Source organism: Engraulis encrasicolus, chromosome 22 (genome assembly GCF_034702125.1).
Source record: "Engraulis encrasicolus isolate BLACKSEA-1 chromosome 22, IST_EnEncr_1.0, whole genome shotgun sequence".
NCBI classification, from domain to species: Eukaryota; Metazoa; Chordata; class Actinopteri; order Clupeiformes; family Engraulidae; genus Engraulis; species Engraulis encrasicolus.
In genome coordinates, this window is record NC_085878.1 from 51,021,380 (window position 1) to 51,045,203 (window position 23,824).

A 23,824-nucleotide genomic window follows, 5' to 3' on the forward strand; every position below is an offset into this window, starting at 1 on the left:
CGCAATGCATTCAGGGAAACCTGTTGTAGCCCTCCGTCATGGAGTCTGGTGTTGGAAAATCTTTGCGCGGAGGGGTGGAAAGCCCTTCGGCGTACCCCTACCCAACTGTCTGAATGTGAATCGGGATGCCACTACCCCTACTGTACACGTGGACGTGCAAAACGGAGGCAAAGGGGGAAGGCGTAGGGCTAAGGGATGTAATGGGATTCACCGTATATCTGTCTGCATGGGAAAGTACGAGACGTAATTTCAATTCTTTGTATGACCAGCGCATGTAAAGAAATTGACAATAAAACCGACTTGACTTGACTTGATATTCTTAATGTGTAAGTTGCACAAGTAAGACTATGAAATTGCAAAAGGCAACATGTGTCACGCGCAGTTCCCAAGCGCAGTGTACTGCGATCTAACACATGGGACTTGACGTATGCATGGATCCAATCGAAGCACTTTTTACTCACGCCGAATGGCTGAGAGGCTGTCAGTCATACCCTGGGCCCGCCCTTAGGGCATAAATAGCTGGGGATGACGCAGCCTCTGCCTCTTTCAATACTACGATTGAAGTGATCCGTCACATGCAACTTACTAAACGCCATTAATTCTCAGATTCGAGACATTCTCCATTTGTCTGCTTTTACTCTATCAAGCCGGTGAGTAGATTTTCTCTGGTCGCAGGCTTTGGGTGCAACGAGTTTGGATTTTTGTATTTTGGCTTACTAAGCTTCTAGCTTGCAAGCTTGCTAGTTCTGCTAGCTCGGCTTGCTAGTTACTGCTACGGTAGGTAACTGGAGCATTCACTCGGTATTTCTCTAATAATAGTTTGAACCGATTGTGAGTGTTATTCTAACTGTTTCTCTTGTGACAAGGATGTCGAGACTGCTTTATCCCAGGAGTGTGGGCACAGCAGGGATAAAGGGGACCGGCACCGACAATGCATCGTTTGCCTCACCACTCTGAGGCGGCACTGTCTCCTGCTCCTCCTGCGAATATTGTGCAGAGATGACGCTCGCGAGGATTGCAAAGCGCTCCGCATACTGGATTTGCAGAGAAGCGAGAGAAACGAATACTGCCCAGGGTGAGGAGATTCCCCCAGCCGAAGACAGCGCAGAACATGAAACTGAGGGACACGGTGGCCGCGAGCCCGCCGCAGCCAACCCCGCTCCCACCTTGCAATCTGGCGGGATATCACGCCATGAGGCATCAGTGGCGCTAACTCCACCAGCCCCACACGCTAGCATGAGATCGCTAAGGGAACCGTGGTCACAGTCGTGACCCAGACGTTTTCCTCCAGTGGCAACCGTAACAGTCTCTCTCTCTCTCTCTCTCTCTCTCTCTCTCTCTCTCTCTCTCTCTCTCTCTCTCTCTCTCTCTCTCTCTCTCTCTCTCTCTCTCTCTCTCTCTCTCTCTCTCTCTCTCTCTCTCTCTCTCTCTCTCTCTCTCTCTCTCTGTCTCTCTAAGCTGGTCAATGCAGAGTTGTTATGCCATATGCACTCTTGTTGACATGGTTGCATGACTTATTATAGCTTGCTGATTGCAGGCATTAGCAAGACGCTATTGCGTGACGCGTGGAAGGGCTATTGGCCTCCTTGATCTTTCAGTGTTGTCCTTGACTGAAACAAGTTGAAAGACTCCACACTTCAAAATCCTTTGTGATCGGCACAACACTGACTCTTATCAGTAGGCTACTTGTGCCTACTAATATAGCCTAGTTAAACTGCAAATATAGTGAACATTGACAAAAGATCAGACAACGACCGTCAGATAGCATGAAGACGACAAGGAGTTCCGCAAATAGGCTTTGCATCGTCAGAGAAAGATGTTGACAACTGTGTGACAGCACCAGTATTTCGTGACTACCCAAACACACTTCTTCGTCATGGATAAATGGGCAAAAATATATTTTTTTCCAGCCAGGACTGCACTGGAAAGTAGGCTAGCCTACACCAACGTTTCAGTGTCATTGCGCTGAGTGCAATCTATCAGTAGCCCTATCACCTATCAATCTTTTAGGTAGTGAAAGAGAGAGAGTGAGGACAAAAGCAAAGATACACGCAAAAGTAACTTATCATGGTCCAAAAAGTTATCGTTCTTGTAAAACATATGTCACGGGTGGAGAGTGCGATAGCAACACTGTGTGTGTGGGAGGGAGAGATGCGGAGCAGCGGAGAGATGAGGGTAGGAAAATCGCAGGTGATTCTCTACCAATGTTTTATCTGTTAGCTACATATTAAAAGAGTTGAAACATTTGTTTTCTTTGAAAAGGCAAGCGTAAAATTCAGTGACAGCTATTCATGCCATATTTCAGTAAACTGTTCAAACTGTTATTTATCAACGTTTGATAGGCTATTCCGTGCCGGTATTCGACCACAAATGTTAATTTTGGTGCATTCTTAACAACAGCAGCAACAAAAATACACATAAGAAGAATATTCTTTATTGATAGGCTACACCACCTTACAAATTAGTGTGTGAAAAAAATCACGTTCATTGGTGGTGCGTCTTTTGGTCCGAAAAATACAGTAGCCATACGCTATGATCCAATCACGAATAAACACACATTGTGGCTCCACGTGTCGTCCTTGTTGCATTGTTCATCAAGATAATTGTTAAAAAATTCCTTTAACAAAGTTTGTTTGCAATGCGAACCGAAAAACACTTTTTTTCTCTGCGAACCGTGACAACAACATGGACGCCACACGGACGGGGACGGGCACAGGCACCGGCACTGTTCTGGTCGGCCTGAACTACACAGAGGTCTGGTGCCAACCAGGCTAATTTTGGATGACCATGACATGTAACAAATAAAATGTACTACAATTATTTTATAGAAGTGTACCACATACAGTACTTACCAGAAGGACTCCCGCAAAAGCCCGTAGATTTTTCACCAGGTCAATCAAAGTGCTTGCCACCAAGGCCATTAACTGTGATGAATCAAAACACAACAGAAACTCTGCAAATACAGCCGTTTCCAAAAGTGTTTGCGCCTATCCATCTGTTTGGAGCTAATAACCTGCCTTTCAATTAATCACTTGGCTTCAGAAGTCACTCATATGAAAGCTACAACCCTCCCGAATGAAGTTTTATGTACAAAAATAAATTTCATGCACCAAAGAAAGATTGACCCTTTAATGAACACAGACAGGGCAGATTTTGACAAGACAAAAGTTTTGTCGCCTATCGAACATAATGTGAAAATGAGCAGATAAGTCACTTCAAAACACTTCGAACACGCAGATCGGGTGTCATTCTTAATCACTGAATCACTCTCACCTCTTCAGAAAATCAACGTTGGCCTTAGGTGTATGTTTAGGGTCGTTGTAATCATGGAAAGCAACACAATGAAAAACAATGAAGGTCAATGAGAGATGGTGACATATTTGCTATTCGTAGAGCAATGCATTTTTAACTTCATGATTTAATCAATGATAAAAGCCCTCAGACACCTGCAGCATGCATGCATGCAGCTCCTCATAAGAGCTGTATCCCTACCATGTTTCACTTTATGCACCATATTTCTTTTTTCATATTCTGCCCTGTCTGTGTTCATTAAAGGGTCAATCTTTCTTTGGTAAATGAAATTTATTTTTGTACATAAAACCTCATTCGGGAGGGTTGTAGCTTTCATATGAGTGACTTCTGAAGCCAAGCGAATAATTGAAAGTCAGGTTATTAGCAAATTAGTTATTCCAAACAGATGGATAGGCGACAACACTTTTGGAGACGGCTGTACAGTACAAAGGGATACTTCGGGATTTCTGACTTGAACACGTTTGTTGACTTTGTTTTATAGCGACAATAGAACACTTAGGTCATAGGGCTGGTAACAGAGAATGCATCAGGTGTTGTTACATACTGTAGGTCAAATCAACTATTGCTGCTACTTTTAAATTTAACAGATAGAATACAGCGAGTATTTGTAAATGGTCAACTATCACAACCCATTTCCTCAAATACGGGCTCGCCGCAAGGCTGTGTTCTCTCTCCTTTACTTTTTATTTTGGACACCAACAGCCGCAGGACTTTCCAACAGGGAAGTCACTTAGTAAAGTTAATAATGATAATAATAATAATTGTATTTGTATAGCACTGTGTCATACAAGGCATGTAACTCAAAGTGCTTAACAAATGGGAAAAAAAAACATTGTTAGAGATAGATTTAAAAGGAGAGGTATAGAGGAGAGGCAGAAAAAGCAGGAAGGCAGAGGAAGAAGAGATAGACAGAGAATGTAGAGTCATAAGGTCAACGTAGGTAAGGACCAGGATTCTTAGATGTGTAAGGTCCATAGTGGCTGGGCCTATCATAAGTCATAGATAGTCACACAGAGAAGTTGTCAGATGACATTGCACTATCTTTATTTCAAGGCCCACATTCCAGTCATGGGCTAGCATTGTCTTCATTTGTGAAGTGGTGCTACGATAATTTTTTAGATTTAAATGTAGCCGAGACAAAAGAGATAATAATTGATTTTAGGAAGGCAAAGGCAGAACCTTTGGGGGGGTGGGAATAGTTGACTGCTAAAAGTACTTAGGTACAATATTTGACAGTGAGCTCAAGTTCCATGTAAACACTGAGACAATTGTCAAAAAGGGACAACAGAGAATTAATTTGCTGAGGAAGCTCATTAACTCCTTCAGTGTCTCTAAAACCATTTTATGTAACTTTTAGCAGTCTTTCATTGAGAGTCTCTTAACTTTTCTCTTTTTTTTGGTTCAATAGCCTTTCAGTCAAAGACAAGAACAGTCTCAGCAGTATTGTTAACACGTCATCAAAGATTGTTAAACAGAGCACTCAGACTATTTAGCTGTGTTCCAATAAACAGGCAGTCCAAAAGGCTAAAACAGCATGACCATGTTTTAGGTGGTGAATTTTCATTAATGCCCTCTGGGAGGCGCTATTATTCTGTCAGGACAAAAACAAAGCGTTACTCTGGATCTTTCATCTCTACAACCATTAGATTATTAGACAAGGTTGTAGGGATAGAGTTCATTACTGACCATTTAATTTACTGAGAGTCATCACTGACAGGACAGGGTGTTTGAATGTATGTGCTAAAATGTGTATGTCTTTTGTTTTCTTATTTATTTATTGTTTTTGTTTCCTTTAGGTGTTGTATTTCATTTTGTAATCTTTTTTATACTATTTATTCATTGACTGATGGAGACTGGGACCGCAAACTGAATTGCCCTTCTGATGGGACTAATAAAGTTATCTGAATCTGAATCTGAATCAATTGGCTAAGGGCGAGGAACAACAGGCAATATCCATTATCAAGACCACTCCCAGTCGTATCGCATTGCTTAATTATGTCTTGATGAGCACCCTTTCATTTCATTCCAGACAGTAAATATTCAGTTTCTACCAACATTCCGTACATGGACTTACCTTAATATCAACAACGATTCTCAGAAAACGAAGAACAATCAGCATGTTGATCAGACGAACCATCTCCCACAGAGGCACAAAACCATGACTCTTTTCTTTCCTGTAAACGTATGAGGACATTTATATTCTTGTGAATTCTATATATTTAAGTTTCCAATGTCTCCAAATTATTTAGTATTATCTTAAATATCTTCAAATATTTGCAAATAGCTCAAACCACCTACCCGCGACAAAGTGGAAGTTTGTATGCCGAAAAAATAGCAATTTGAATTATCTGGGGGGAAAATCATCATCATCCTCATCATCATATTCATCATCATCATCTTACACGTTGGAGGGAATAGGGGAATGGACATGATATATGAAATTATTAGACTTGAAATCAGTAAAATCAGTGTGACCATCTACAAGTACTTACCAGTAGTAAAATGGTGGACAGCCCATCAAAAATATTACTTTTGTAGGACAGGTAACGCTTCCACCCAAGGGTGAATATCTTTAGTCCCATCTCCAAGCAGTAAAATAAAATAAATACACAGTTGATGATCTGCAAAAGAAAGGATTATTTCATTCTCAATATTTAACATATTGTCCAGTATTTTTGTGGAATCTTGTTAACTAACAAACAAGATAAAATCTCTTCGTCTAGTTAAGAAAAGAGTTGGGTATTACCTCTAAATAATCATCACGTTCTGTGACTGCTTTCTCAGAGTCCAAAACCAATACAGTCTGTGGGGAGATAATGAAAATGTATGATAGTCATTGAAATGCATATTGAAGATAGAATTTTAAAATTACCCTATTGTCATATCAAGAATTATTCACTTTTTTTTCAAAAACAGTGCACAGAAGTTTTGCACACCTGTCAGTAGAATTGCTAGTGGTCAGGCGCTAAAGAGAGCAAAATGTTCTGAAGAAACATACTTGCAAAATATGAATGTTCCATTTTGGGGTCAAAATTGTATGCATTAAAATGTATTTTGCATCGGCATCAGTGGTGTGCGAGTTCCTCCTTGCTGGATAATTGGATTACAGCACTTGTGAAAAAAGTGAAATTTCCACAAAAATGTTTTTCCTACCCCATCTATTTAGGAAAAGTCACAAGTCATCAAAGACGAGGCAAAAGAAACATGGACAAACATGGAAAAAGACCCCAAGGATATTAGGAGGGTTAAATAGGACACCTTCCTTAACCCTATTCTCTTACCGGTACTGCGTACAGAATGTAAATTTTATACCGGTGCTGCGCATCAGTGCGCACCGGTCTACTTTCACCCCTGGTTCTATGTGAGCTGTACAATATTTTAATTACATTTTAGAGGTAGGCTACTGAGAAAAATCCACACTAGTCAAAGGGTTAATATACACTTATTTAAACAAGCCACTGCAAGTATTAAATAAACTGTTACTTACACATATACACATGACATTGGCAAGAGCCACTGCATTTCCCAGCACCGTGACAAAGTAGTGGCCGGAGATTTCTTGCAGACGCTGCAGAAAGTAGTGATGGTACTCTGGCTTAGGAGGGTGCTGAATAGAAAAGAGGATGAAAAAAGTCAGTTGGTGATTCAATAAGGATTGTTATGATCATCAAGACCATGTTAAAAGTTATTCAAAAACAACCACCACAGAACCCTTCTCAAATTACAGCACAGGCTTCTGTCCATGGACAAACACGCCCAGACAGAAATCTAGCTGGGTCATTTCACATTGAATTTGGGAGTTTTTTGCACACCTCAGCTGGCAGGTGCACCCTCTGTAACTGTAGACCTTCTGTGGTGCAAGTTGAAGCCATACTGTGATGCAGCGGGGTCAGCTCTATGTTCCCACAGACCATTGGTCCCACGGCCCATTGGTCCCACAGCCCAAATGGTCCCAGCATATTCCTGCTGCTCCATGTTCCCAGTTTTAAGAAATTATTCAAATATAGGCCCTATGCTCTACAACTCCATGTTCCCACATTTCCAAGTAAACTAAGAGAACCAATAGGCCTAAAAAAGAATGTTAAAAATCTTAGTGATGTGGGACCAATGGGCTGTGGGACCAATGGGCTGTGGGAACATAGACACGCTCCCGATGCAGCCTCTACAAACGGCCCTGTTTGTAAACTAACTGTGAACTAGCAAAGTTCTCAATGCCTCGTTTTACATGTCAACAACCCCGCGATTCTGTGGAATGAAGTATTGAGCAACTTTGAGCCTCGTAAATGGGTGGAAAGTAGAGATTTATAAAGATGGCTAAACAGGTGCCGGTCCATCACAGCAGAAGCTAAATTTCACCTAGCTCTGGAACTCTGACTAGCGCTCGGACTTTTGGAGGCGAGGTATGAGGCAAAAGTTAGGGCTCATCATCACGTTTTAACACAACGTTAGCCATTTCACACCGGATTACCCCTTTAAAGAATGTCATGATTCCGCAAAGTGTGATTACAATTTGTGTCAAAACTTACTCTCTAGCTGAAGTTTGCTAGGTGGCTAATCTGTGTGGCAAGAACTCAATGCTAGATCACACTAGATGATTGATGTAATTCTTAATTGTAGGTAGTTAGTGGTTTAAAGGGACAGTAACATTACCTTATCATTGTAATGATTAGTCAAATCAACACACCAAATACAGTTGTGAAGTTCATTTTATTAATGGGGAAAGAATGCACAAAATTTCACCTCTTTTATCTGATCCTTGTCCAGCTCGTCAAACAACATCTGGAATGTCTGACCTTTTATTAAACTGTCAGCAGGCATTTTCTACAAGAGAAGCAAAAACACAGACCATGGAAAATACAGAGGGTTATTTTTTTAGCAATTTATTTCCAGAATTTACTGTATACTGCCAATTCACAAACATTATCTTTTTCATGTATATTTACCATCCCCTTCACTTTGTAAGCATTACTTTGACATGAACAATTTTAATCAATGAATGAATTGGTGAATCTTCTCCATGTCTCCCATTCATTCTGAACAACCAATATTAGAAATCTTTGGCTGCAAAATGTTCTTTGGTCAGTCCTGTTTTTGCACAGCATACTTTTTGCACAGTCCTGCTGGAATAGGAAGGGAAACTGTTCCCTTAAGGTTGGGAGCATGGAATTGTCTAAAATGTTGTGTTGTCCTGAATCATTGAAATTTCCATTCACTGGAAGTATAAGTCCAAGCCCAACTCCTGAAAAAAACGACCGCACACCATTTCTCCTCCACCAAAGGTCACACTCGTCTCAAAGCAGTCCAAATTATCTCTCCTGCCAACCTCCAAACCCAGACTTGTCCATTAGATTGACAGATGGAAAAGGGTTCATCACTCCAGGGAATGTATCTTCACTGCTCTAGAGTCCAGTAGCATGCTTCAGGCCTACACCACTGCATTCAACACTTTGCATTGCACTTGGTGACGCATGGCTTGGACACAGCTGCTCAGCAATGCAAATCCCATTCTATGAAGTACTCTCCACAATGTACTTGGGATATTTTGGAGGTCACATGAAGTTTGGAGAGTTGACGATGACCTCTTTGTACTCTCCACCTCAGTATCCACTGACCCCTCTCTGTCAGTTTATGTGGCCTACCACTTCGTGGCTGAGGTGCTGTTGTTCCCAAACCATTGCATTTTCTTATGATAAAGCTGACTGTTAATTATGGAATATTTAAGAACAAGGAAATTTCATGACTGGATTTTGTTGCAGAGAGTGCATCCTATGACAGTTCCAGCAGGAAGTCACTGAGCTTTTGAGCGGCCCATTCTATCACAAATGTTTCTAAAAAAGAAAGTCTGCATGGCTAGGTGCCTTATTTTATATACCTTTACACCAGGCCAAACTATTAGGACATCTGAGAGAGAGAGAGAGAGAGAGAGAGAGAGAGAGAGAGAGAGAGAGAGAGAGAGAGAGAGAGAGAGAGAGAGAGAGAGAGAGAGAGAGAGAGAGAGAGATCACCTTTATGATGGTCTCTTTGTAGTAAGACTTCATCTGCATCTTCTCTAGCACCTTTAATAGCGTTTCCCGCTGGACACTGAAAAACAGCCAGCATCATAGTATATAAAGTAAACAAAAAATAGTAATTAAAAAGGTATGAAATGTTGTTTCTTAAAAGTATGGTCAGACTTAACTCCAGTTGTGGCTGTTGATAAGGTCTGCCAAAGATGTAATTATAAGATTGTACGTCTTCTTCAGAGCAATTAATATAGGCCCCCTATAGTAGTAGGTGATTTAATGTTTACTTTTACATGCTTGATTAAGAAATATTTACAAAATGACCACAAGAGGGAGACATAGTTTGACCTAAAAGTAAAGCTTAATTTCTCTTCTATGCTTAACTGAATACTTTGAGATGAACTGTTCTTTGTAGCCCTTATGAAGTGATTTCTTTAGTCCTCATAAGAAGTATAATTGTTTTTAACTTGTGTGTGATGTTTTTATGTGTGTCATGGTGCACCACTAACTGACTGATAGGTGGAGTCTATGCACCTGCCACTTAGTCCTACTTGATTACCTGAGCCTTCTCCCTGTTATAGGGACTTGGGAATTAGTCAGTGTTTAGGCTCTGAAGAAGACAGTAGTCGCAACGCGTCAGCCCGTTTAATTAAAGGCTTTTTAACTTCACCAGCAGTGTGCCTTGGAATCTTTGGCAGACCTTATCAACAGCCACAACTGGAGTTAAGTCTGACCATACTTTTAAGAAACTTAATTTCCTTGAGCCAAAGAGCACCTGCTAAAGAGACACAAGTGAAGCAGCACTCCTCCATGATCCAACATTCTCCAGTGAACAGTTGATTTTTTAGCATATGAGTTATGAAATATACTCAATTCTGCACCACTTCAAAAAATGAAATCTTAGCAAGCTTATTTTTCTAGTAAAAAGCATTTAGTCAATTTTAATTAAAGTTTTTTGAAAAATCACCAAATAACTACTACTTTTGAACTAGAACTTTTAGACAATTTAGACTTGTTATTAGACATTTACCAGTGGGGCAAGTACATGTTTCTTCGTCAGATTTGTTTTTAACCTGTTACCAGTACAAATATTCTTTTAACAAGTAAAAAGATCTGTGACAAGATCTGACCAAGAAAACAAATCACGAGTATAAGGGCACATCACACATTGATGTGACATCTTGTATGAGCAACGCTATCTGAGCGACTTCAGTGGGTAACTCCAGGGGTTGAAGTACCAACAAAATGCTCAAGACTGAACGGTCTCTGAATCGGTTTCAAATAAAGAGAAAAACAACAACAAAAAACAGAAAAAACACAAGTGCTTACTTCTCTTCAGTCCCTGTTGGGCTCTTGCTGTGTTGGCCTTGGCAGCTGAGGACTGCAAAAGCTGCATGTATGCCCAAGCGCCTCCTGTATATGGATGTTTGTATAGACATCTGTGGGAGAACTCAAAAACGTTACAACAACAAAGCAGGGGGTTCAGAATGTCAGAATTCAGTTCAGAGTTCAAGAAGCAGTTCAGAATGTCTTTTATTCCCTGGTATTTAAAGCTACAAAGGTCAAATTGCATTACATTGCATTGTCTCTCAGCTGTGGACAAGTGAATGGTGCGTTTCTCGAAAGTGTGGTTGCTAGCTACTCTGACACTTTGTGTTCAACTGGTAAGGAAACTGAAGATCCAGACATATGCTAAAATTTCTGTAATAGTGCATTTCTGTAATAGTTACAAATAAAATAATAATGCATGCAGGAAAAGACAATAAAGAACTGTGCAAGTACTCACCAATAGGTACCCTCTAAACTGGTTATATATGATTGCAGTTATAAGGTTCATCAGAAAATATGTACCTGGCAAGATAAAACACATACATCAGAACTGTTATTCTCCATCCGGTCTCAACGCCAAGTTCAAAGCCATGTTTCCAAAAAGCATTGTGAGGGATGCTACCGCACATAGCCTGCAATATTAAGTAGTTTGCACATAATCTTAGATAATAGCAAGAGTTCCTTTTTTACCATTTGGACCCTAATTTTCTTATAAAACATGGCCATTTATGGTACTCACCCATCAAGCATATACCATATCACAACATTCTATCAGGGTATGTAAACTTGAGAAGCACTGTTTGTTCAGGAGATCTAGTTTACGTCATAGGCCTAAGGTAACCTGCAGGGCTTATACTGTTAAAAAAGTATGACATTGTTAAACCAAAAAAGTTGTGTTTTATTAAACTGCAGAATGATGCTAAAATGTCCCACACTTCTTGACAGAATTTCTCAGGATATGTTAATGTGGCAAAATCTTTTTCATTTATTTTTCTTTAGACAATCTTTGTAAACATGTCTTTGAAGGAATGGAACAGTACTTTAATGACCATGGTCTTACGGTATTTCTTACATTTCTTTCTTACATTCACAGGCACACAAACAAAATGTTCAGAAATACATCGCTTCTGGTCAAATGAATCTTTGTCTGAGGAAAGTATGGCTTGGTATGTAACAAGTATACTAACCAAATACACTGAAAAGAATGAAGAAGATTGAATATCCTCGGTGTAAAGAGTATGCTGGAATCATTACTGTAAAAAAGACAATCACAAAGCTTAGTACAGAACACAACATAGCTGAGAGAAGGACAAATAAATAAGCAATGCAGTTTATACGTATAGGATTGCCAATGTATAGAAATGATAATATGGGTCGCCCGCCACAGCGACTCGGAGCCATGACCACCATTTACCCTGACATTCAGTCTGTACCATAGGTGGAACAAAATCAAACTTTCTCTCCATCTCTCTCTGATCTCAAATGCTCAATAGGTCATCTTCAAAGTTAAGTGACTTTTCTGGATTACAATCTCTAATAACACTCTTCTCCACCAGTTAAGTAGCACGTGCTTCATTCTACTGCTATGGACATCTAAAAATTGTTCAACAATGCTTTGCATAGTTGCGTCTGGTAATAGCAATTTAGCCTGCAGTCTCATATAAACAATGCTACAATGAAATATACCTCTAAAACATTCTTAATTCAGCTTGATTCTGGGCGCACCCTCCTCCTTCTCTTTCTGTGGCGTTTGGTGGCAGCGTACACAAAATGTGCGCTAACGCCATCTACAGCGCTAAGGGAACTCCATTTATTCTCAATAAATTTATTAATTTATTCTCCTAAAGGTCTCCTAACCTAAGGTCTGCTAAAAGGGGCGTTCACCTGGCGTCATATGAATAATTCTATTTTTTTTTAATCTTAGAAGGTTCCTTCAGAAACATTTGATTCGTAACCCTTGCAGTTGATGACTTGAAAATGACAAATTGTCATGCAACATTTTTGAAAATCTGTGAAAAATGTGTTTGCATAATTATAATTTGGAATGCAGAGTATGGGTAAGTGGCTAAGTTTATGTAAACAACACAGGCAAGTTGACAGTACCATCAGGGTTATTTGCTGTAGTGAGAAGCACCAACAATGAAGAGAGAGACTTTGGTAAGTCAGTGAAGTAGTTTTCCCATTCTCCATTGTACTTAGGATTCTGTTTTAAAAAAGACAGAAAAAATACAGACGTTAAAGGTCATTTCCTTTCTGTGTCATTGGACTTCCATGGGGGTGCCACCAAAAGAAAACACTTCAGTATGAAGAAATGTGAAAAGTTGTTGTTAACTTAATAAATTGTTCTTTATCATAATCCAAACATTGCACAGTTCACAAATATGATATGGATATGCCCATGGACAAAATGCAAATTAGCCAAATAACAGAGCAAGTAGAAAGCATTCAGTTTGCATGATTTCTAGTCGGTATGTTATTGTCTCAATTTTTTTTAAATATCGGTAGGTTATCAGCCATAAGAGCAATATGGATATCAGATATCCATATTTGCCAAAATGTTCACATCGGTGCATCCTTACCATGAACACAGACTTTTAAATTAACGTACCTCTGTTTTAGCAAAGAGCAGCATTCCAAACATTGTAAAAAGACACAGGTGCAGAGCCAGCAGCAGGATCACACTGTAAAAATAAAAAATGCATGACATCTGAGGCGGGTTAATGCAAAATTGTACAAATGAATAAATAATGCCAATAAGATAAGGTGGGTAAAAACAAAACAAAAATAAATTAATCCATAGAATATTGGCATATATTTGTGGTTGCAACACCCTGACGTGTGCTACTCTACATTATATTACATTATACTTAGCTGACTAAAATGGCATTGACCCACAACAACACAATGCCATGTCACAGGGACAGTAAAATAAAAAGTGTAACCTTGGTGCTTGCCATTACCTCGCCATCTCTGGGACTGTTCTCTTCAGGCACTTTAATGTTTTTTTCATCAGGGAAGAGTTTTGAAGAAGGAAGAATGGCCGGATAACTCTCCGAACTCGAAAAGTCTGTGGTTGACAGCAGCACATAGTATACATGTAATGATGTATTACGTTTAAATAGGTACCTTTTCTAGACTTTGTATACAGGAAAAAACAACTGGAATTTCACTGCAGGCCATACTTAAACAGTATTGATTAGGGAAAGATGAGTTCTAAATTGGGATGCCTATTAGTGTAGTTGTAATTCCCACCTACAGCCATATTGGATACAATTCAATGCAATATCTTGGACTTGAAAAAGTACCCCTTGACGGCTGTGGAGGGCTGCCTAATAATTCTGCTAACAGTATAGACCACAAACAAGTATTTTGGCTGTTTTAGGTAAAAAGGTATAGGGCTGCTTTTTTTTTTTCAAAACAAGCCACTGTTTATGTTGAGGCAGTTCCAATTTCAACAGAAAGCTGGTTCCAGCATATGCAAAAATCACAGCCAACAACATTTCACCCAGTCTTAATTTTAACCAGCAGATGAGACTTAAGACACAAGATATCTTTTATGGCCAAATGTTATTTTTTTGTTTTCTAAGGGTGAAACCCTTTCTCTCTGCACACTCCTTTGCTGGTTTTCTAAATGCTCTTTTAGGATGATATTGCTCTATTGAAACAGTTCCTAAACACCTCCAAGGAGCTGGTTTCTGGATTTCAAGGGAAGGACCATCATTCAGCCACTGGTGATTTAGGGGGCCTCACAGTAAAAGGAAGGGTATCATCACATAAGGAGGATTGTGTCCACTAACCACTTATTTACAAATTATCCTGGCTGAATGAGAATCCTCCAACACACACCACCACCACTTTCTGAAACTGAGCTTTTGTTTCAAATATATATACACATTCTGTTGCAAAGGTTCAGATTAAAAGTAAAAACCTAACAAGAAAAAAAAATCTGTTACCTCATTACACAGCATGCTTAGTGACAATGTCCAATCGATAATGGAGGTCACAATGACGAAAATGTAGCCAATCAACCACTTAGTCTTCCAAAATTCATGCCAACCAATCAGATAACTCTGTAAAAATGAAAAGTTGAAACATTGGAACTCATTCATACAATACATTTCTGTATTTTTTCTGTATGTTATTAACACTCATTATGTTAATATTGCTTAATAGTATGTACACATAAGAGACAGGCCTATGGGGGAACTCACTGGTTAATTACGCCCCTCACCAACCTAGCGGGTAGGGAGTCAAACTGTCAACCTTTGGGCTACAAGTCTGTCACCCTCACCGCTTGCACACGACTGCCTGTTTTGCTACAGATTGATTGCAGTGCCAGATCAGCTTTACAGGTTGTAGCCTTGTCACTGACATTTTTTTTCTTAAATCCAATTGAAACTCTAATACCATCCAAACAACTGCATGTCATCATATTTGTATTGCCCATATGCACATTCACAGGACAGTGAGAGGTATTAGTTAATGCAGACACTGTGTTCATTCATGTGATTCTGGTGAAGATCAGACCATATTTAATAAACAATTTAAAATAAAATTTAAGAAATTCTCAAGGGTGTACAAACATACAGTGGTGCTCATATGTTTACATACCCCAGCAGAATATACTGTATGCTTTCTTGGCAATTTCTCACAAAATATGAAGGATTACACAAAACCTTTTTTTCACTCATTGCTAGTGACTGGTTTAAGATATTTATTAGCAATCTTCTGTGTTTGCTCTTTCAAAAGCATGATCACAACCCAAACTACCCAAATGACCCTGTTCAAAAGTTTACATACCCTAGTTTCTGATGCTGAATATGGCCCTGTTTAACATCAGGGACCGCTCTAAATTGTTTGTGGTAGTTGTGGATAAAGCTCTTAATGTTCTCAGATGACAAAACAGCACATTCTTCCTGGCAAAATGGTTGTTTCCTATAATATTTGTGGGTGTCTTGCTGGAACCTCACATTTGAGGTTCCCCCTGAATGGCTCAATGATGTTGAGATCAGGAGAGTGAGAAGGTCGCTCAAAAACTTTGTCACACATTTTATTCTTTCTGAAGCTAATGACGGGTTGATTTGGCTTTCTGTGTTGAAATATTGTCATGTTGGCATGTCCAAACAATGGACCATGTGCAGTTTCAAGGCTGATGTGTGTCAAGTTTCCTCCAGTATTTTTCACAGGGCAATGTATTCATCATTCTGCGAGTATGGACCAAAAGTATAGTGCATTTGTAACTCAAATGTCCCCATGACATCAGTGGTCCATGACCATGTTTCACAGAAGGGATGGTGTAACTTTCATCATAGGCTCCGTTGACTGTTCTCCAAATGGTACTGTTAATAGTGGCTGAAAAAGCTCCATATTGATCTCATTTTTCCAAATGACTTTGTCACAGGCATTCTGATGCTTCTCACTATGCTATTTGGTGTATCATGTGCAAAATAACATGTTTGCATTTTTGTAGTAATGGCTTTCTCCTGGCAACCCCCAACAGCCCATCTTTCCTCAAGTGCCTCTTTGCTGTACAGTTTAAAACATTTTTTCATGTTGTCCTATATTTCACCTGAAGTTATTTTTTGGTTGTCCTATGCCTCCTGAACAATTTCCCTTGCAATGATCATTGCAATGCAATGATTCCCTTGCCCAATGGCTTGATTCCAACCAAACCCCCTCATATTGCATTTCTGAATTGAAATTTCAACAGTGCCAACATGACAATATTTCGACACAGAAAGCCAAATCAACCTATCATTAGCTTCAGAAAGAATAAAATGAAGGTTTTTGAGCGACCATCTCACTCTCCTGAGCCACTCAGGGGAAACCTCAAATGTGAGGTTCCAGCAAGACACCCAAAGATATTATAGGAAACAACCATTCTGCCAGGAAGAATGTGCTGTTTTGTCTTATGAGACAATTAAGAGCCTTAAGGGCCGTACACACACGTCGCTACTAGTTACTCGCTCAGCGAATTAAGTCAATAGAATGTCGATGTGTTCCAGCGAGACTCGCAGGCGAGTAGGCGAGTACTGTACAAGCGATGCGATGTGGGCGGATCCCGAGTTGAAAATATTTTATCTTCGAGCGAGGCGAGTAAGCGAGTAACCAATTGGAACGCAGAGTTCGGTACTTCTCGCCTGTTCATTGGCAGTTAAAGCCGCGGGAACTTTCAGCGAACGTTCCATGAAAGAGTGGCGAGTAGGCGAACAAGCGAAAAGCTAGCTTTGAGTGTGTACGCCGCTTTACAGGGCCGTACACACACGTCGCTGCTAGTTACTCGCCCAGCGAATGAACTCAATAGAATGTCAATGTGTCCCAGCGAGACTCGCAGGAGAGTAGGCGAGTACTGTACAAGCGATGCGATGTGGGCGGATTCCGAGTTGAAAATATTTTATCTTCGAGCGAGGCGAGTAAGCGAGTAACCAATTGGAATGCAGAGTTCGGTACTTCTCGGCTGTCCATTGGCAGTTAAAGCCGCGGGAACCTTCAGCGAACGTTCCATGAAAGAGTGGCGAGTAGGCGAGCAAGCGAAATGCTAGCTTTGTGTGTGTACGCCGCTTAAGGGCCGTACACACACGTCGCTGCTATTTACTCGCTACTTGCTCACTCACCTACTTGCCACTCGCGCTGGGTGATTTTGTTTACTGGTTGTCATGGTTCCCGCTGTCCGCGCCAATAACGTCCGTACGAAACAAAATGTAGGCCTACGCTGTATAACGTTGATCGTGTGCTGTGCACAACCATGCATATAAGCCTTTGATGGTGTACACTGTATGTATTTTCCTCAACACTTTTACCCAAAGTGTGATGGCGTGCAGAAGTTGGGTGGTCAGAACACCACAGGGGCAACGTCACCTGTCAATAATCTGTATTCTGCATTCCAATTGGTTACTCGCTTAACTCGCGTCGCTCGAAGATAAAATAAGTTTATCTCGGAACCCGCCCACATCGCATCGCTTGTACTCTCCTCGCCTACTCGCCAGCGAGACTCGGTGGAACACGTAGACATTCTATTGACTTCATCCGCTGAGCGAGTAACTAGCAGCGACGTGTGTGTACGGCCCTTATATCCACAAACACCACAAACAATTTAGAGCGGTCCTTGAAACAGGGCCATATTCAGCATCAGAAACTAGGGTATGTAAACTTTTGAACAGGGTCATTTGGGTAGTTTGGGTTGTGATCATGCTTTTGAAAGAGTAAACACAGAAAATTGCTAATAAATGCCGTAAGCCAGTCACTAGCAATGAGTGAAAAAAAAGGTTTTGTGTAATCCTTCATATTTTGTGAGAAATCGCAGTGAAAGCGTATATTCTGCTGGGGTATGTAAACATATGAGCACCACTGTATTCCTCCCACTGTAGATGTCGCCAACGTTAATCTTGAAGTAGGAATTCAATTTTGTTTCAGGTTGTTGTTCCTAAAATATCTTGCCTGTAGGCTACACAAAATCAGGAAGCAAGGTCCAAAGCAGACTTCAAATGCCTGGGCATACGTTAGGGCTGCTCACCTTCTCATTTATGCATTCTCTTTATTTTCGTGGATTTGCATTGTGTACTTTCATGCAGGTCATCAAAACTGTGCATGAACACATGGAGAATAACGTACTTACCAAAAAAATACAATTCTAACTGTTGTCCAACAGCAATGTCAGCTGTCTATCCACCTGACATCAACATGGCACAACTGATCGCCCCACACATTTCAATAAGCTTATTTTTGTCTATTTTCAAATAAAAATGCCCAGTCAGTCATGTCAATCCTAATTGAACATTAAAGTCCTCCAATAACTCACTAGAATTGTAGAACTGGAATTTTGAGACCTAAAACCTAGTTTTAAACACTTGCCAATACAAGCATTTTACAGACATTTTCTTGATATGATATTGAGTCACAGCCAGTTACTTGGAGAGGTCAAACCTGTGTTGGAGGGAATCTGTGGCAGGGTTTTTCACTTTTACTTTTTGTATCACTGTTTCACCTAGATAACCAGCTATGCTGACCAAGTGACCTATTATCAGATCAAGAAAATCTGTCTTGTATTGCCTGTATAAATTAAAATGGACTCGAATGACTGGGTATTTTTACTTGAAAATAGACCGAAAAATAAGCTTGTTGAAATATGTGGGGCCCTCACTTTTGCTGTGCTGACGTCACTGTTTGGCATTTTTTGATATTTTTTAAATAATTGTTTTTATTTTTTATATATTTTCATTTTTTTGTTAAGCATTTTGTTAAGTCAAGTTCTTTCATGCACAGAAATAATGCCCTCTCTAAAAATGTATTATGTTCTTTAAAAAGCCACAAAAATAAAGAGAATTAATTAAATGAGAAGGTGAGTCCATACTTTTGGCCTGTAGTGTATTGCACAGCCATAGCATGCATTCAGATACATTAGGATGGATTCTGATGGGTTACCAAGTTTACCAAGCCCCACACACAGGCAATCAGATGAGGGGTTGACAGGCGACCCCCAAATGAAATTCTGCGTGGGGTAGCAATAATGGCCATCCCTGGAGTCTTTACATCTCCTCCCCACAAAAGTTAAAGTTCACCTGTTTCCCTTACCTTAACAGAAAAATCCAAAATGAAGACGCAAAGGCACAACATCTCTATGCTCTCCGTTACACCGCACGGGGGCTCCCAAGGTAAGGCTTTGACCCTTGGATCTGATGAACGGGACAACGACGAGGGTTTCTCCAAGAAAGCCAGGCTCAAAATTACAGCTATGGTAGCACCTAGACCCCTACATCACACAGAGGAAAGTTAGAAAATGACTATACAGTTTCCATAATATTCCATATATGACACTGTGGAACTTCCTGCTGCTTTCTGATTGGTTGCTAGGCATACAATAAAATAATTTGGCTTGTACAGCTCGAAAGTAATTCTGTCAAAAACATTTAATGATGTAATTTTCAAAAATGCCGGGAAAGCTGGATAAGACTAAAACACAGTTGTCTTTGCCTTGTACATCATTGACGATAGGATTTAGACTGTTCATTATCTTGCATAATACAAAATCAAAAGGTAATTTTCTAATTTGCAATCAGGATGTTGAAATGGGACAAGTCCCCCAAAAGTTGTTGTACTTGGGCTGACTGCGCCCGACTTTGTGTTCTGTGTTTGTGTTCAAGAAGCTGTGGGCGTCACCGAATCACAAGGCGACGACGGGAGGTTAGATAATGAGATGGACCCATGGCTTTGCTGCGTTCCACGTGATGGCTTCACAAAGCTCATGGGGTACCCACGTCTCCGTCCCTTCCTCATGGGCTCTAATGAACTGAACCCATTTTCCGATCTACCTCACTTTACCCCCTAAGATCACACATACGCTGTAACTCAGAATTAATAAAAATCAACAGTGTGATTGTTGACTTCACTTATCAAGCGATTTGTGAGTTGTGTGCATGCATAAACACACAATTATTTGGACTACACAAGAGAAGTTGCATGTCTGACGTACAGTAACAATTAAGCCGCGGTGCGGTGGTAGGGCTGGCTGTGCGCCTTCAGCCTCGGCTCACGTCAAATACCTGAGGCGCATGTTGTAGTTTATTACCTCATCTCGCAAAAAAAAAACGAAAATAGCATTTATTGCCTGCCAAAATTAGTGTTTTTCTGAAGCCAGTCAAAATCTTTCAAATTCACTGCCATAATATGTGAAATCCAGAGCACATGCTTGACTCACTCGATTCACTACCATTCAAAAATTTTGTGAGTATGGATCGGAAGTAGAAAGGCGTGATTTAGGCACACTATTCTACGCCAATGTCCCCGAATGTTGGCTGTCGATTATGGCTGAGCTGTAATTTGTCCGAGCTATCCATTGATTGTTCATGTTCTGCTGTGATGCAATTGGCAACTTTTTCTTCATAGCATGTCTGCGCCAGTGTGCGGGGGAAACCGAAATTGTCAGAACCAATAGTGCTCCACAGTGCTGTGAGAACCGGCGTGCGGAGGCCCTTTAGAATACTCGCACGAAGGGAAAAATAACCTACCATTGCCAAAGCTTTGAGTAGTACCATCTGTACAGTTTAAGCGACTGAACATCCACACGATGGTTAATTGACCGATACTGTAACACAGAAACAAAAGACAGTTAAACATTCATTTGAGCATTTGAGCAAGTGAATCCCTTTATAGGGTACATTTTTTGTCATTTCTTTTACCTCTATGGCATCTTCAAGGAATACAACAGCTTGTTGAATGGAAACTTCATCCTCCTCACCAGCATCACCTTCCAATTAGAAGTGAAAAATGTGTTAACTAGGGCTGTAAACTAATAACAAAAATCATGGTTTGGTACGTACCTCGGTTTTGGGCTCACGGTTCCGTACATTTCTGGTACAGTTAAACCATTTTCTTCCACAGCAGGTTGTTTATTACACCAAAAAAAATGTCAAAATACACATACAAACAAAAAATGTAAATACATTCAAAGTGCTTCTTTTAATCAATAAGTTCAATGATTTTTTCAACACTAGTTACAGTTGAATTTAATTTAAATTTCATTTAATTTGTTATGAACAGTAAACTAAACGAAAGTTTTTAAATTGTGTAAATGTAGGAAAAGTTAAAAGAAAAGTTAAAAGGTTAATCCTACTTGATGTTGCAAAATTCAGTTTGAATTGATACAAGGTAACCACTTCTAAATGCACCAAATGTGTGTGAACATGAAGAAAAACAAAAAATGTGGCAATGCAAAAATGTGGCAATGACGGGCCCTTGCACCTACAGCTCGACGCGCCCCCAGCCCCCTAGGACCTGGGCCATCATAGGCTATTAGTATAACACAGGAGATGCAGCAGAGACACGGTTCTATCACTACTGTGCCAAGAGTTGTTAATTGTGTTGAATAATCGGTCAATTTCATACATTTTGGTCTGCAAATACAAAACCCCCCACTGAATCTGCCTCACATATCGGCATCCATGTAAGCTGCCATTACATTTGAAGTTCAAAAGCTAGGACAATCACATTTTGCATGCATTTCCATGGCCATATGCGCTTAGAACATGAGTACAATGCTGGGACTGATTTCCCGCAGGTAGAATGTGCACGCAGACTGTGCAGTGTGAAAAGGCCGCCTAAACAGCCCAAGAGCCTCTCGCGCTCGAGCTGCTCCCGTCCCTGCTTGTCAGGGCTCCCGCTCGCAAGCTCACAGCTTTTTGGTGTGCAAGGAGTAATCTGTTTTCATGTATTCTAACTATTTCGGACTGAGCATGGTTACATTCGGACACGTTTCGCTTAAGTCCAGCGCTTGCAGTGTGCATGCACCATCTGCCTGAAGTGCACAAGTGCACCATTTGAGACACCCTCTGCATTGATTCGCATGTTGACACTTTAGCCAAACAAATGCAGCAAAAGCTGTATTTGATTCACTATTAGTGTAAGGCAAGTGCTTTATGGTACGCTGAGACCAATCAAAATAGGATGTGTCAATTTATTTTTATTTTCTATGTTCCACCTTATAGTAAAATGATGATGTGCTTTCAAAAGGGTTTGTGACCACTGTATGCGTGTTTTGTTTTGCTGTCTAGGTCGCCATTATTATATTGAAATGAGGACATTGGGGATTGCACACTGCATGTCAATTTCTTTATTCTGTTTTTCTTTTTTCTTACTAAAGTAAGATGATTAGTTTGTGATTGTTGAGTAAAGTGTGGAATATTTCATGCAGTGAAAAAGAGCTGTAATATTGAATGTATGAAATGTAAGTTATTTATTTTTTAAAGGCCAACTTCCAATAAAAAACAGTTTCACTCGCTCCTTTTGAAAATCGGACGGTCACCCCAAGTTAAACTCACATGCAAGGCTTCATAGTGGTGCCTCACCTCGCCTGACTGTGTTCCCAGTTGACTACAATGCAGAGCCAAGAGTGAATCACAAAAGCCTGTCTGTGTTGCGTCACATCGAAAGAAGGCGTTGCCCACATGGGTTTATGTCGACCCATTTTTCTGAAAACATGTCGAGTCATTTTTTTCTGCTTGTTTTCAAAACAAGCAACGCCTGGTTAGCCTGGTTCCTACCAGACCTCCGTGTGTGTGCTCTGGAGCCCCTGGTGGCACTCCAAACACACACATCGGTCTGGGAGCATGTGGCAGGATTCAATTTCTGGACTCAAAAAATAATGCCGAGCATTTATCACTTCAATATCACTGGCAGCTCACATTGAGGAGTCACAGGTCATATTATAGACCATATTGACGCTTTAGAGATCAACAGAAAATGGTTTTGAAAGAATTTGTTGATATTGAAGCAATAAATGCTGCGATTATTTTTTGACTGTAGAAATGGAATCCTGCTACATGCTCCCAGACCTAGTAGTGGAGCTCACAAAGCTGTGCGGAACTACAGGTCGGGCAAGAGCCAGGCAAACGCCTGGTGGCCTGAAACCTAGATTAGCCTAGCTATCAGCTGGTTGCTACTCTCATATACACACAGAGCACACAGCCAGTTTACATACAGCCTGCCCACTCTAATCGACCCATGCCTGCAGTTCGCCTAGGGGTCGCTGTCGAGAGCAAAGCCGTGAATGGAGCCTGCACGCCTCCGTTGGTGCCCCTGTAGTGCAGTACCACCTGGGGAGTCTATAATCTTTAGAATCTCTCTGCAGAGCAGGAGGAGGGAGCCAATCAGAGACGGATATCCACGAGAAACCCGGAAAACCCTCTCGTTTGTCCACAAGCCACCTTGCTAGCTTGCAAAAACGGCTTGAAACAAAGCAACCAGAACGTTTTTTTAAACAGGACCAACGTGTAACGCATTCAATTACAATGGGGGACACATCAGTATTAATGAAATAACGATGAGAGGACATCTTTAATAAAAAGCTTAACTTTTTGACATTACAATGGTGGTCATATGTTAACATACCCTGGCATACCCATACTACATGTTTTGATAGCGATTTATCATAGAATGTGAATGATTACACAAAACCTTTTTTTCACTCATTGCTAGTGACTGGCTGAAGATATTTAGGCTACTAGCAATCGCCTGTGTTTCAAAATCATTATCACAACACAAACTACCCAAATGACCCTGAAAGTTTACATAACCTAGTTTCTGACAGTAGTAGTGGTGGATAAGGCTCTTCATTTTCTCAGACGGCAAAACGGACCATACTTCCTGGTAGAATGGTTGTTTTCTATAATAGCACTGGGTGTCATTAT

General features: G+C 40.4%; 1 protein-coding gene across 3 annotated transcripts in view; it reads right to left on the reverse strand.

Moving 5' to 3' along the window:
- LOC134438898 (two pore channel protein 2-like) overlaps positions 1 to 23,824 on the reverse strand; it is a 48,470-nt gene that overhangs the window by 11,505 nt on the left and 13,141 nt on the right. For 2 of the 3 annotated variants that reach the window (XM_063188616.1, XM_063188618.1), the window contains exons 2-19: positions 20,819 to 20,886; positions 20,648 to 20,724; positions 19,215 to 19,392; positions 14,597 to 14,713; positions 13,604 to 13,710; positions 13,252 to 13,324; positions 12,747 to 12,846; positions 11,831 to 11,896; positions 11,101 to 11,165; positions 10,644 to 10,753; positions 9,318 to 9,393; positions 8,053 to 8,133; positions 6,800 to 6,919; positions 6,059 to 6,115; positions 5,805 to 5,933; positions 5,611 to 5,660; positions 5,387 to 5,486; positions 2,853 to 2,924 (exon numbers count right to left, since the gene is read on the reverse strand). In XM_063188616.1, coding sequence (XP_063044686.1) covers positions 2,853 to 2,924; positions 5,387 to 5,486; positions 5,611 to 5,660; positions 5,805 to 5,933; positions 6,059 to 6,115; positions 6,800 to 6,919; positions 8,053 to 8,133; positions 9,318 to 9,393; positions 10,644 to 10,753; positions 11,101 to 11,165; positions 11,831 to 11,896; positions 12,747 to 12,846; positions 13,252 to 13,324; positions 13,604 to 13,710; positions 14,597 to 14,713; positions 19,215 to 19,392; positions 20,648 to 20,724; positions 20,819 to 20,886 — 1,646 coding nt within the window. The remainder of the gene's footprint in view (positions 1 to 2,852; positions 2,925 to 5,386; positions 5,487 to 5,610; positions 5,661 to 5,804; positions 5,934 to 6,058; positions 6,116 to 6,799; positions 6,920 to 8,052; positions 8,134 to 9,317; positions 9,394 to 10,643; positions 10,754 to 11,100; positions 11,166 to 11,830; positions 11,897 to 12,746; positions 12,847 to 13,251; positions 13,325 to 13,603; positions 13,711 to 14,596; positions 14,714 to 19,214; positions 19,393 to 20,647; positions 20,725 to 20,818; positions 20,887 to 23,824) is intronic. The other variant, XM_063188617.1, reaches the window with a different exon arrangement.